Source organism: Ictidomys tridecemlineatus, chromosome 13, assembly GCF_052094955.1.
Source record: "Ictidomys tridecemlineatus isolate mIctTri1 chromosome 13, mIctTri1.hap1, whole genome shotgun sequence".
Taxonomy (NCBI): Eukaryota; Metazoa; Chordata; class Mammalia; order Rodentia; family Sciuridae; genus Ictidomys; species Ictidomys tridecemlineatus.
Genome location: NC_135489.1, coordinates 30,203,547 through 30,216,047, shown reverse-complemented (window position 1 = coordinate 30,216,047; position 12,501 = coordinate 30,203,547). Strand labels below are relative to the sequence as shown.

The window sequence follows — 12,501 nt, the reverse complement described above, 5'->3', positions numbered from 1 at the left end:
ATTCTCTAACTTGTACTCAACTAGGGTCATTTTGACCTACTTCCCTTCTGATTGCTTGCACCAACCTGGAAGGTTCCGAGGGAAATACCAATGTACCCATTGCATTGTTCTGCTAACTGCTGGATTCAGCTTCTGTACCCTTGCTTGCTTGCAGCTACCTCAACTCGGATGTGGTTTTTGCCTTTAAATACCCTAAAATGTTAAAGCTGGAGGATGTTTTCTGCAGACACAACTTGGTCCTGTAGGAAGCAGTCCCAGCCAGTTGGAATAAAGACTCTTCTGTGTGTTTGCTGAGCGACCTGCCCCACAACATTAGATCATAGCTTTTCCCTTCTTGGAGAAGTAGGAGGCAAGATCATGTGCAGAGAATGAGGAAAGCAAGTAGAAAAATCTAAGATTGAAGATAGGAGAAAACAGTTGTTGCATGGTCATAGAGAATATAGAAAGAGGTTTGATTCAATGAGGAATTTATAATTATACCAGATAGTCCTGTTATAAACTTTGTTCACTAGTGACGTGCTGCCCGGGCACAGGTATGAAGCCCTGCTGTTATGTTGTACTTGAAGAGCTGGTATTTTACCAGCTAAGTGCTGTTAAAAGAGAGGTAAAGAGATAAATCTAACCATGAGTTCCAAACTAAAATGCCCACAGATAAATGTGAACTAGTAAAACAGATCCTGCTTGAGACAACTGGGAATTTGGGGACTTATGGTAAATGAGAAAATACATGCCACACTTGAGCCAGAAAAAGTATACAAAAAAGGCAAATTATACTCAGAAGAAAGTTTGTGGAGCACTAAATCAGCAAAATAGGAATTAACTCTAGTAGTTAATTAAGGGAATTCTTGTCAACAGTCAGTAAAAATGCTCTTTTATTTATCAGATCTTCAATCTTTTTAAGTCAGTGACTAAAATAATTCAGAGCTATAAAAACATAATCAAACAAAATGTTTTCAACATAAATATTTTTAAATCTCGACTCAAAATAATATAAATAACAGTAAGATCATTCCAATGCTGTTATCCAGCTATCCTTCCCAAGGTCTGAATATCAGGAGTAATTTCCCATAAGGAAGAAGAGACACCTAGAGCTCTATCCACCACCATGATCCTTGGCACAATCTGATCATATATCCTAGGGAAAAATATGGCCTAATTTTATTGCTTCTTTATAGGCTAACATGCTTGATAGTTTTGCCATTCAATTGCAAGTTTTCTTTTCTCATTTGTGGGGCTGGGAGGCAGAGCTTCTTTATATAATTGGGCAAAAGCCAAGGAACACACATGCAAGAAATATTTTTTTTTCAGGATAACTCATTTTAAAAATCTTTTCCTTTAGTAGTGACATAAAGGTATTTTTGATTTTTTGAAAAGGACTCCTTAGGTCTTGGAGGTTTCTGCCCTAGGATGAATCATAGTTATGCATTAAACCTACCTTTTCCACACTGTCCTTTCACAAATGTCCAAGAGTCTAAGATAAAAGTAGGATTTGTCAAGTTTCTTAGCATTATTGTCTTTTCTATTATGTGACTGAATTCTAAAATACTCAGGGTTATAAGAAAACTTATAGGGGAAATTTTAATAAAAATGATTTTTAGGGGCTAGGGTTCTGGCTCAGGGGTAGAGCGCTCGCCTAGGACATGCGAGGTCCTGGGTTTGATCCTCAGTACCACATAAAAATAAATAAATAAAGATATTGTGTCCAACTTATAAATCTTATATAAATATAAAAACTATTTTATAAAAGATTTATAAAATAGTTTTTATATTACAATATCATATTCATTTGTTCTTGATGGAAGCTCAATAACAGATGGTTGTTTTTAAAGCTCTAAGTGCATTCTTAAAATTACAAGCTAAAAATAATAAATTGGGTCATAGAAACTGGCAAAAACAAACCTGATTATCACTGAACAATTGAAGGAATGGACTACAATCAACCAATTTCTAAATCATTATTAAAATATGCAATTAGAATAATTAAACATGAAATTGAAACAAGATGACAAAGGAAGCACAAAATCAAAACTGTGATTTCAAGGGCAAATTTAGTATGGCATTGTGTAGTCAGGAAATAGGCTATTACATACACAAAAGAATACTGATGTCAATACATTATTTTTCTACAGACAGCCCATTGTTGTTTCTTGTAGTACAAAGTCTGTTCTATAATTATATGTATATGTTGTATTTATTAATGGGAAGAAAAAAATCATTTCATTTTCAGAATAAGATGCCCGAAGCTTCCATTTCTCCTATAAACGTAGATTTGCCAACTGGACTATAGAACTGAAATCTACCAATTAACACCTCCCTGACCTGTGGTTGTTCCAGGAAAGGCACTGTCATTTTTGGCTTCTTTTGACTCTTACCATGCTTCTATGACTTAGCAAAACTTTCCTCCTTATTATTGCATTTTCTTATCTTGATGCATTAAAGTATGTAAAAAATTATATTAACATTGCCTAGAATTTCTTAACAATAAATTTTGAATATTGTTAGAAATTCGATTTAGAATTCTCTGAATGAGTGTAAGTACTGATATTTTATTTTCATGCCTTTTTCTGCATTGTTTTTGCAACCCTTTTGGGGAAGGGCAATTAATATTAATTTAATCATTATGAAGTAATGAGAAAAGGACAGAGTTAGGCTTTTAAAACAAAAAGATGCTTTGCAGCTACCTTGAATCCAAAAGACCTTTTGGTGATTATACTAATGAAGACTTCAGGAGGCCCAAAAAGTGAATTTCCATTTGGAATAGAAGAGTATAGATGTGCTGAATTTCAAAGAACCAGGCCTGTAGGAGTAACCAAAATCTTATGCCATATTCACACTGCAAGCAATAGCTTTTCAGCCAAAAGACATTATCTGTTATATTATTATTTTATATTTTATTTGAGTTCATACATTAAGTAACAATATAATGAAACTAACTTAAGAACCGTAATTAGATAAGTTAGTTCTTTTCACAATATCAAGATTTTATTGAAGTTTTAGAGACCTGTTTTAGATCAGACCTCACACTCATTGCTGAAATTATGTCATAAGCAGAGCAGTTGTGACAATTTGTTTTACTATTACATGCCTTGATTATTAGAAATTTCAATTTTTATTTTTTGTTAGAATTACATTTTATATAAGTTATTAATTTGGATGTAGTTATCTAAGGAACAAATTAAATCTGTTCTTTTTTATAACCTTCAGTTACAAGAGACGATCATGTTTTTCTTTTGTCAGCTTGCATCATTTTCTGGCTTCAACAAGTATTTTTGAGAACTTGCTTTAAGCAAAATATTGTGCACTAGCCATTTCCATTCCTTTCCAGGTTAAGTAGTCCTTGTCTTTCAACCTATCTCTGAAAGTTTTTTTTTTTAATCTTTTTTTCCTCCGATTCCTCAATATTCTATTTGCCCTAATTTGCACATACTTGGACGATGTCTTTCTTAAAACGAGGCATTTAAAAATAAACATAGAAAATGGAGATTTTCTTTCAATGTCATCAGTAACAATCAATAGTACGAGTTGTTAATTCAGATACATATTAGGCTGGGGGGGGGTGGAATACAAAATACATAGCACACTATTCTTGTTTTCAGAATATTAAATATTATTGGAAAGGAAGATTACAATTTTATATTATATTAAATATAACTATAAGCATTCTAGGAACTCAGAGCTCAGAAATCTGTGTGCTGCAGGTAGTACTGGAAGTTTCTAAGTACTAACTAGCATTGGGTCTTGAAAGCTACCTATTTTGAATATGAATAAACCTCAGTACTTTGGCCAAGCAGCATAAATCTCAGTAATATCAAGAATAAAATCCACATTTCTTTGTTCTTTTATCTTTTCTGTACTCTTTGTAACAGAAAAGAGAAAGATCTTGGCCTGAAATTGGACAACAGTGGTGAAATCTACCATTTTTGGAAAGGCCACAGTAATTTAAACTTAAAAAAAGTTCTAATTTTTGCGGTCGTTGCCTGTTTGATAGGCGATCAATGAAAGTTGTCCGGAATCAAATTTCCTTCAGAGTGTTTCTAGGTACTGTGCAAACTCAAATGGATTCTGTCTCTTTAAAAAAGGAAAAAGTCTTGTAAAGGCAGGAAGACTGGAATGTAACCAGATAGGTTGTGTTTCCAGCATTCTATTTACCCTTAAGCAAGATGGCGAGCGATGGTTTGCACACGCGCAGACGCAACGTTTGGGAGGGAAGTTCCGGCGCGTTAGTATGCGCTCCGGGCAGTGATTGGTAGCGTGAGAAGGGAGGGCGGAACCGGAAGCACCTGTGTTGTCAAGCTCTAGTGGTTCAATTCTGGCGTCTTTCCTGTGCTTAGCTTCTCGCTGCGGATTCTGCTTTTACTGAGGTTATCATGGGCGAAGCCGAGAAGTTCCACTACATCTACAGTTGTGACCTAGACATCAACGTGCAGCTTAAGATGTAAGAGAACCCGGGAACAGGAGTAGGATTGCTAGGGTGTAGGGACGGGTAGGCAGAGACCTGTAAGAGACGTGGGACGGGGAGAAGATGGTGACTTTCTGAAGACCAGGATTGGGGACATCCCTGCGAACTGTGGCCAAAGAAGTGGAGGAGAGCAGATTGTGAGGGGCTGTGTGGGAGAAAGTTTGAGGACTTGGCTTCTGTAATAGATTGAGAGATAGGGACAAGCTCTAACTTCCACAGCGTTTTCAGTCTTAAAAGCATTTTGCTTTTCAACTTTTTAAAGAGTTATTACTTTCTCATTTTACACATGGACAACCCAAGGTGTAAAGTAATCTTTCCGCCATAAACAAGAGGAATATCTTTATAGAGTAGGGTTTAAGGTTGGAGATGTGGCCCAATGTTAGAAAGGTTTCCCTGCGTGCATGAGGCCTTGGGTTTGATCCCCAAGACTCCCCAAAACAGCAACAGCAACATCAACAAACAGAAGGCTTGGAGGGTAGAATAGAGACCGCAGAAATTATGAAGAGATAGACACGTTAGATGTGATGGTTGTCAATAATATGAGCTCATGTGTGCCATATTAACAGCACTAGAGTTGATAGAAGCATAGATTGAATCTTTGGGCAATCTGACGTTGTTAAGGCAGAGTTGTTGTGAGAAGGTCTCAGATGAGGGTGCCAGTTGCAAAGGGTCCATGAAGATATATGAGAAAACATCTTGCAGGAAAAACCCTGGGGTACTGTGTTTTATTTCAAATAATGGATTTGATACAATAATAAGGAATAGAGTTGGAAATTATGTCCTTAAAAGGTAGATGTGTAGAGCTATTGTTAAAGCTATTATAGATTATTAATTGCAGTATAATTCATAATCAGTAAACATTTATTGTGGGCAATTTTTTTTGGGCGGAGCTACTGGGGATTGAACCCAGGGAGCTACATTCCCATCCTTTTTTATTTTGAAAATTTTTAAATTTCTCAGGGCCTCCCTAAGTTGCTGAGGGAAATCAAATTTTTGATTTTCATGCCTCAGCCTCCTGGGCTGCTGGGGTTAACAGGTGTGAGCAACCATGCCTGACATTGTGTATTTTTAATCAGTATTATCAGGTACATATTTGTCAAAGGGCTGAATCATGTGATAAATATATTTTCTTAGGGCCCTTAGAATATGGTTACTTCAGTTATCCAAAATTATTGTAAAGAAAACTTGTCCAAACCTGAGTTCATCATTAGCTTACCTGTCTTAGCTGTAATCTTCCTGTGTTTTCTATTTGGTGATTGTTAGCATGATTGAAATTTGTTAAGACAGGCAACTGAGTATTAATGATACCCCTTTCTCACAGTTTCTGTTGTGTAATTCAGCAAGATATTTTGAATCTGACTGCTAAACTTCTTTGTTCGATTCTCCTTTTTCTGTCTCACTGCTCCAGTAGTAGGATACTAATTTTCTTTGTATTTTAATACCAGGTCTTCTGAATTTCCTCAATTTCAGTCTTGCTCCTCTGGTTTGTATGTTTTTATGTTAATGCCAAAAGTGTAAATACAGTCTGATCATGTTATTTTCTCACTTAAGTTAACAGGTTTTTTTTTTCTTTAAAAAAATATTAAACTGGAGATTGAACCTAGGGGTTCTTAATCACTGAAGCATATCCCCAGCCCTTTTTATTTTTTTATTTTTTTTGAAACAAGGTCTCATTAAGTTGCTTGGGACCTCACTAAGTTGCTGAGGCTGGCTTTCAACTTTTGATTCTCTCCTGCTTCAGCCTCCTGCTTGGCTGGGATTATTTTGAGCCACCACACCTAGCTTACCAGTTCTTAAATGTTTATTTTGTGAATTTGATGACTACTTCTGTTCACTATCTAGCTCCTATATTTCATTCAGTTTTATCTTTTGCATTTACCTGTACTAAACAATTTGGCATTTTTGCCACATAACATATTGCCTGTTTGCATTTGCTTTTGTATGTGTTGTTGTTTGTTTCTTGTTTTTAACAATAAGCAGGTAATTTTTATTAAATGTGATAATGTGCTCTCTGACAGGAGTAACACAGGGGACAAATACAAGACATACCAAAGTTCAACATCATAGGGTTGTTTACATCTGATATTACAAAGAATATTCTGGTTAAATAGTGGCACATAGTAAAATCTGTGTCTCTTAGGATGATGACAATGGTAGTAGTGGTAAAAGCATTCCTAGAGGTGATTATTTTATAACTGAGACCAGAAACAGTTGAATAAATGGAGATTACCCTTCCACACAGATGTATTTTTTTAAATATTTATTTTTTAGAAGTAGTTGGACACAATACCTTTATTTTGTTTATTTTTGTGTGATGCTGAGGATCGAACCCAGGGCCTTGCACATACTAGATGATCACTCTACCACTGAGTCACAATCCCAGCCCCACACAGATGTATTTTGATGTGAAATTTTTCATAGAGTTGAAACTCTGCCCATTGCCATTTGTACCAACTGGAAATTCTTTTTTTTTCTATTGATTATTAATCCATATATTTATTTATTTATTTTTTATTGGTTGTTCAAAACATTACAAAGCTCATGACAGAAATTCTAAGGCTGAGTGAGGTACTTCATCTGGGGAGAGCATTCCTGGGATTCATGGCAGAGTTCTAAAGTGGTACAGGATATCCCATGAGAGACCAACTATATACTGTTCTTTTTCTTTGAAATGACTTCCTATCTCTTACCCTCCCCTTTCTTGTGTGTTGTTTAGGTTTATTTCAGGCATCTATGTGAGATCCTAGATCCATGCCCCAAAACCAGGTTAGGTGTTTTTGAGGCTTTATTTATCTTCCTGGGAAGGGAAGAATATTGGCTTTGGCCTCCTTGCCCTAGTTTTTGTTCTCTGTTGCTTACCTTGTTACCTTAGACAATATGTTTGTTCTCATAGTCTCAGTTTTCTCATTTACAAAATAAGAATATGGGTGAGAATAATTAAGAAATATTATAAAAAATGCTTGGACAGTATCTGATATAAACTTGATGTCTAAGAAATGCTTCTTTCTATTTAGTAATATCCTGTGCATAGCTTTTATGACTTATAACACTATATATTTTAATTTTAAGAAGTGATCAGATAATAAGTATCATAAAAAATAAAATATAAAAGAGAATATCCAGTAAAAATAAATTTTTATCCTAGAAGCTATGGCATAACATTTGCTTGTAACACTATATTGTTTATTTTGGGCTTCCATGCCTACTACATTAAATGTTTATTGAAAGAGTAGTTGCATAAGTGGTCAACTTGAATAAAATGAAACTAAGGCAAGAGTTGGTTTCAGGGTTTGAGATGAAAAAGACTAAAATTGAGAAATATGTTGATGAAGATAGAATAATCTTGGACATATTATGATTTTCAGAAAACTTTATCATATGTTACAGTATCTTTAATGTATCAACCACGAAAATGTTTATTAGTAGTATAAGATTAGTTTGACAGGCATAAGCTTTTCTTAGTATTTCTTGTACATTTGTATACATGCTTGAAAAATGTATGTCAATAACATTTTTGTTCTTGTGTTTTCAGAGGAAGCTTGGAAGGGAAGAGAGAACAAAAGAGTTATAAAGCTGTCCTAGAAGATCCGATGTTAAAATTTTCGGGGCTGTACCAGGAGACATGCTCTGATCTTTATGTTACTTGTCAAGTTTTTGCAGAAGGGAAGCCTCTGGCCTTGCCAGTGAGAACATCTTACAAGGCATTTAGTACAAGATGGAAGTAAGTTGTGTTTTTATTTTTATTTTTTGTTTGTTTTGGCATAGGGTAGATTACAGACTGTTGTCTCCTTCCTTTCTAGGTGATGCATGATGCAAGTGGGAACAATTTAATAGGAATTACAGAGCTTCCTTCCCTACCCTCCCAGTACTGAGAATTGAACATTCTCAGTCTTTTTTTTTTTTTAATACATTTTTTTTTTTTTTTAGTTGTAGATGGACACAATAAGTACCTTTATTTTATGTGGTACTGAGGATCGAAACCAGTGACTCACATGTGCGAGGCAAGCGCTCCACCACTGAGCCACAACCCCAGCCTCACCATTCTCAGCTATTTTTACTTTTCTTTTTTTGGACTCAGGATTTTGCTAAGTTGCTGAGGCTGGTCTGAAACTTGAACTGTGGCTGCCTCAGTCTCCTGAAGAGCTGGGATTTGAGGTGTGTGCCATTATACCTAGTGCAGGGATTTCTTAATTGTATATATAGATATATTGATTAGAAAGTTTAAGTCAGCAATATACCCAGAAAAATATATGTTAAGTACTATAATTGCAACTGAAGTGTGAGTGAATTTATTTTTGTATTAAATATATTGACACTTTTGAGGAGCACTGCATTGAATTTTAACATGAACCAAACAGAACTTCTATATCTGTAGTGTCTTTAAATTCTCTTCATCGTTCCTCTTCCTTGAACACATAAACATTTCTAGGTAGTCTGAACTATTCAGCTTGCTGTTTGGAGGTCAGATCTTAGAAGGAAGTCTGTTACTCATCTGTTTAGATAAGATTTTTATTATGGATTCTGGTTGTTTCAGATAAATAGGTTGTGTGTGTGTGTGTGTGTGTGTGTGTGTGTAGGTATATAAATATTATGTGTATTTAATACTTTTATTCAGAGAATTTCAACTGTTTTCAAAAGTAGAGAATACTACAATGAATTTCTAATCCCCATCATCAAATTACTAATTCCTAACTTGCCAAATGCCAATGTCTCGGCTTGGCACAAGATCACGAGCCACCACACACTTGTAGATTCAAACAGCAATTCTTTATTCCCGAACTCACACCGGCCTCCACATAGGTTCAGGGGCAATCTCAATCTCCCGCACAATTCACGTCCTAAATACTTTGCGAGAACTCAGCAGGAACTCAGGCAGCAGGCATGCCCTACTCCCAACAGCAATAATCTTCAACCTCCAACTTCCCTAAAACTCCTATTGTCTTAAACCGGGAACGCCCTAAACCCAAGGATACTTCCTCAAACCTGTAGGATACACCCTAATCCTGGATCCACCCTGGTCATTGAGCAGGGTCACCTTTCTCAAACACACATGCAAGGTCATAGCAAATTTCCAAGGCAAGTCCATTTAACATGGGGTACGCTGGCAAGGATTTCGATGCGTCATTCCTACTTGGCAATGGCCCTCAGCATCAACTCATAAAAAAATCTTGTATTTCTATCATTATTTTGACAGAAATTCCAAACATCATCCTATCTTTTTTTTTTTTTTTGGTACTGGGAATTGAACCCAGAGGTGCTTAATCACTCAGCCACATCTCCAGTTCCTTTTTATTTTTTATTTTGAGACATGGTCTTCCTAAATTGCGTAGAGCTTCACTAAGTTGCTGAGGCTGGCCTTGAACTTGCCCTCCTTCTGTTTTGGCCTCTCAAGTTGCTGGGGATGATAGACATGCACCACTGCTCCTGGCTTACATCTTTTTAAAAATATTACTACAGTACCATCATTACACATAGAACAATGAACCACAATTCCTTAATGTAGAATGAATTTATATCTAGAAGTTCAACTACTATGGTGAATCCAATTTTTCTTTTTAACATTTTTTTTTTTTTATGAACACAATATCTTTATTTTTGTTTTATATATTTGTCTTCCACTTCCGGGCTTCCATGCCTACTACATTAAACGTTTATTGAAAGAGTAGTTGGGTAAATGGTATATATATATATTCCATTTGTATACATTTGTTTTGTTTTAGTTGTAGATGGACACAGTACCTTTATTTTATTTATTTTTATGTGGTGCTGACAATCAAACCCAGTGCCTCACACTTACAAGGCGAGTGCTGTCCCACTGATCCAGAACCCCAGCCCATCTTTACTTATATTTTTTTAAATAGTGAAATTACTTAGTAAAATAAGATGTCTGAGATGAATCATAAATGGCCTTTTGAAATTAAAAGGTATAAGATAACTGTACAGAAAATAGATTGAGAAAATTACTTTTTATTGGGTACATAACATGAAGATAGGCTTTTAAAAAACTTGGAGATTAAGGGAAAACATTGCAGATTTTATATAAATTGCTCATTAATATTTGAAAATTGAGTTTATTACCAATATCAAAAAAGAATTGCCCTGTTAAAGTGAATGGAGGCAAAAACTTTGCCTAGCTATCATACTTTATACAAACTTTTATAAAAGAAATATTGTATGAAAAAAAATAGGCCATAAAAGGATCTTTTGCCATCTGAACTTTTTCATTTCCATAGTTCATATAATATTTTGAGGTAATATGAGATCCCAGATGTTAAGAGATCCCATAGTGAAGGAAACCTGTTCTTTCTTTAATTATACTTAAGGTAAATTCTCACTTTTATCTATAAATTGCAAGCTAAATTTTTTGTGTATTATCTGTAATCAGGTGTTTTAAATTTTTAAAAATATTTATATTCTACCTTGTCCCATATAAGACTTTCAGTGGCTTTAGGAAGACATATAATAACAACCTAATTTAATTTAAAAAGTACAAAATTAGGTTTAGAAATTTATTAATCAGACTAGAGAGTGACACAGTGGTGTGAAGGTCCACTGTGAGGATTGCAACATCCAGATTTAGGTTTTATGATGTTGAGAAGGATTAAGAATTAAGAAAGGAATGACATGGGAAAGAAGAGAACAAAATGGTGTTTAAAATAGCTTTTTGGTATCTGACTAGATCTTTTCATACTTTGTAGAATATTTAGAGCAGTTTTCAAACTTTTCAACTATAGGCCCATTTTCTTCAAAAGTACTATTGTGCAGAAACTAAATATGTCAAACAGATTAAAGTGCAGTTACTTTGATTTATAGAGATTTTGGGGGCCAGGAAAATAGCCAGAGTTTGAGATGAATGATCATTTGGTCTTAGGTATTGTCTTCTAGAAATTAAATGTCAAACATAGAGGTGAGACATTTCATAGTTCATTTTGAATATTCACTGGTTTTTCTTTTTAATTTCTTTCTTTTACTCATTCTGGTGATTGAATCCAGGGATGCTTCACCATTGAGCTACATCCCCAGGCCTTTCTATTTTTTATTTTTGAGATGGGTTTCCCTTTGTTGCTGAGTCTGGTCCTAAACTTGCAATTCTCCTTCCTCAGTCTCCTAAATTGCCAGGTTACTGGGATTACAGACTGGACCACTATGTTCAGCTTTCTTTAGTTTTAGCAAGAGTTTGTTAACTTCTTGGTTATTGGCAAAAGGTTGTCCTGTTTAATATTTTCCTTTTTAGCCTATTCTACCATGTGGGTAGTAATTACATTAATTTATTCAAGTGTATCTATAGAGATAATGGCTTTCTTAAGCATGCAGTTTATTTTTTTTCAGAACGTTATTGAAGAAATTGATTTTAATAATTTTTTGCTTCTTCTTGAAATTGATGGTTATCTCCAACTTTCTTGGAGGTTCTTACATTTATATGGTGCATGACAGTGATATGTTCCTTAAGCTTTTGCAAATTCTGTTCCTTTTTTACCCAATCAAATGTATTTGACCTAAACTAAGATAAGCTCCTTTGAGGATAATTTTGAGTAAACAGAGAAATAGACTTTTGTGTGTCTTCTGAGTATTTTTTTTTCATAATTTGTATAGTATTCTTTCCAGATTTTAAAAGCTATCTGCTGCTTAAGGGAGTAGAAATTATGAATCCATTTTAAATGCAGGAGAAAGTTTACAAAAATGAATAAGAAAAAAGAACTGTTGTTGTGTATTAAGAACAAACATTTCTTTCTTTGTGAGATAATATGTACAGACATGCTTTGAAAGCATAAAGCACTAATTTCTAAGTGGTATCGGTATTAATGAAATAATTTGAACAAAAAAAAACCTTGTATAAGACTTTACATATCTGTAAAACAAACTTGTAATTTTTCATTTTATAAAGGTAGTAGATGCTGCACTGTGACATGTGGTTTGGTTGTTTTGGTTGCTTTATTATATTTAGGACTGCTTTGGATATGAGTACTTTTGATTATTTTATCTTCATAATGTAAAAATCTGTTCTAGAGAATGGTTAAAGAAAATTTCAGTTGAAAAAAGTT

At 34.6% G+C, this 12,501-nt stretch overlaps 1 protein-coding gene across 3 annotated transcripts in view; it reads left to right on the top strand.

The window, feature by feature from the left end:
- The first annotated feature begins 4,268 nt into the window (after positions 1 to 4,268).
- Pik3c3 (phosphatidylinositol 3-kinase catalytic subunit type 3) overlaps positions 4,269 to 12,501 on the top strand; it is a 120,609-nt gene continuing 112,376 nt past the window's right edge. For 2 of the 3 annotated variants that reach the window (XM_078030101.1, XM_078030100.1), the window contains exons 1-2: positions 4,269 to 4,435; positions 7,992 to 8,180. In XM_078030101.1, the coding sequence (XP_077886227.1) occupies positions 4,368 to 4,435; positions 7,992 to 8,180 (257 nt within the window). In that variant the 5' untranslated portion in view covers positions 4,269 to 4,367. Of the gene's footprint in view, positions 4,436 to 7,991; positions 8,181 to 12,501 lie in introns of those variants that run through there. The other variant, XM_078030102.1, reaches the window with a different exon arrangement.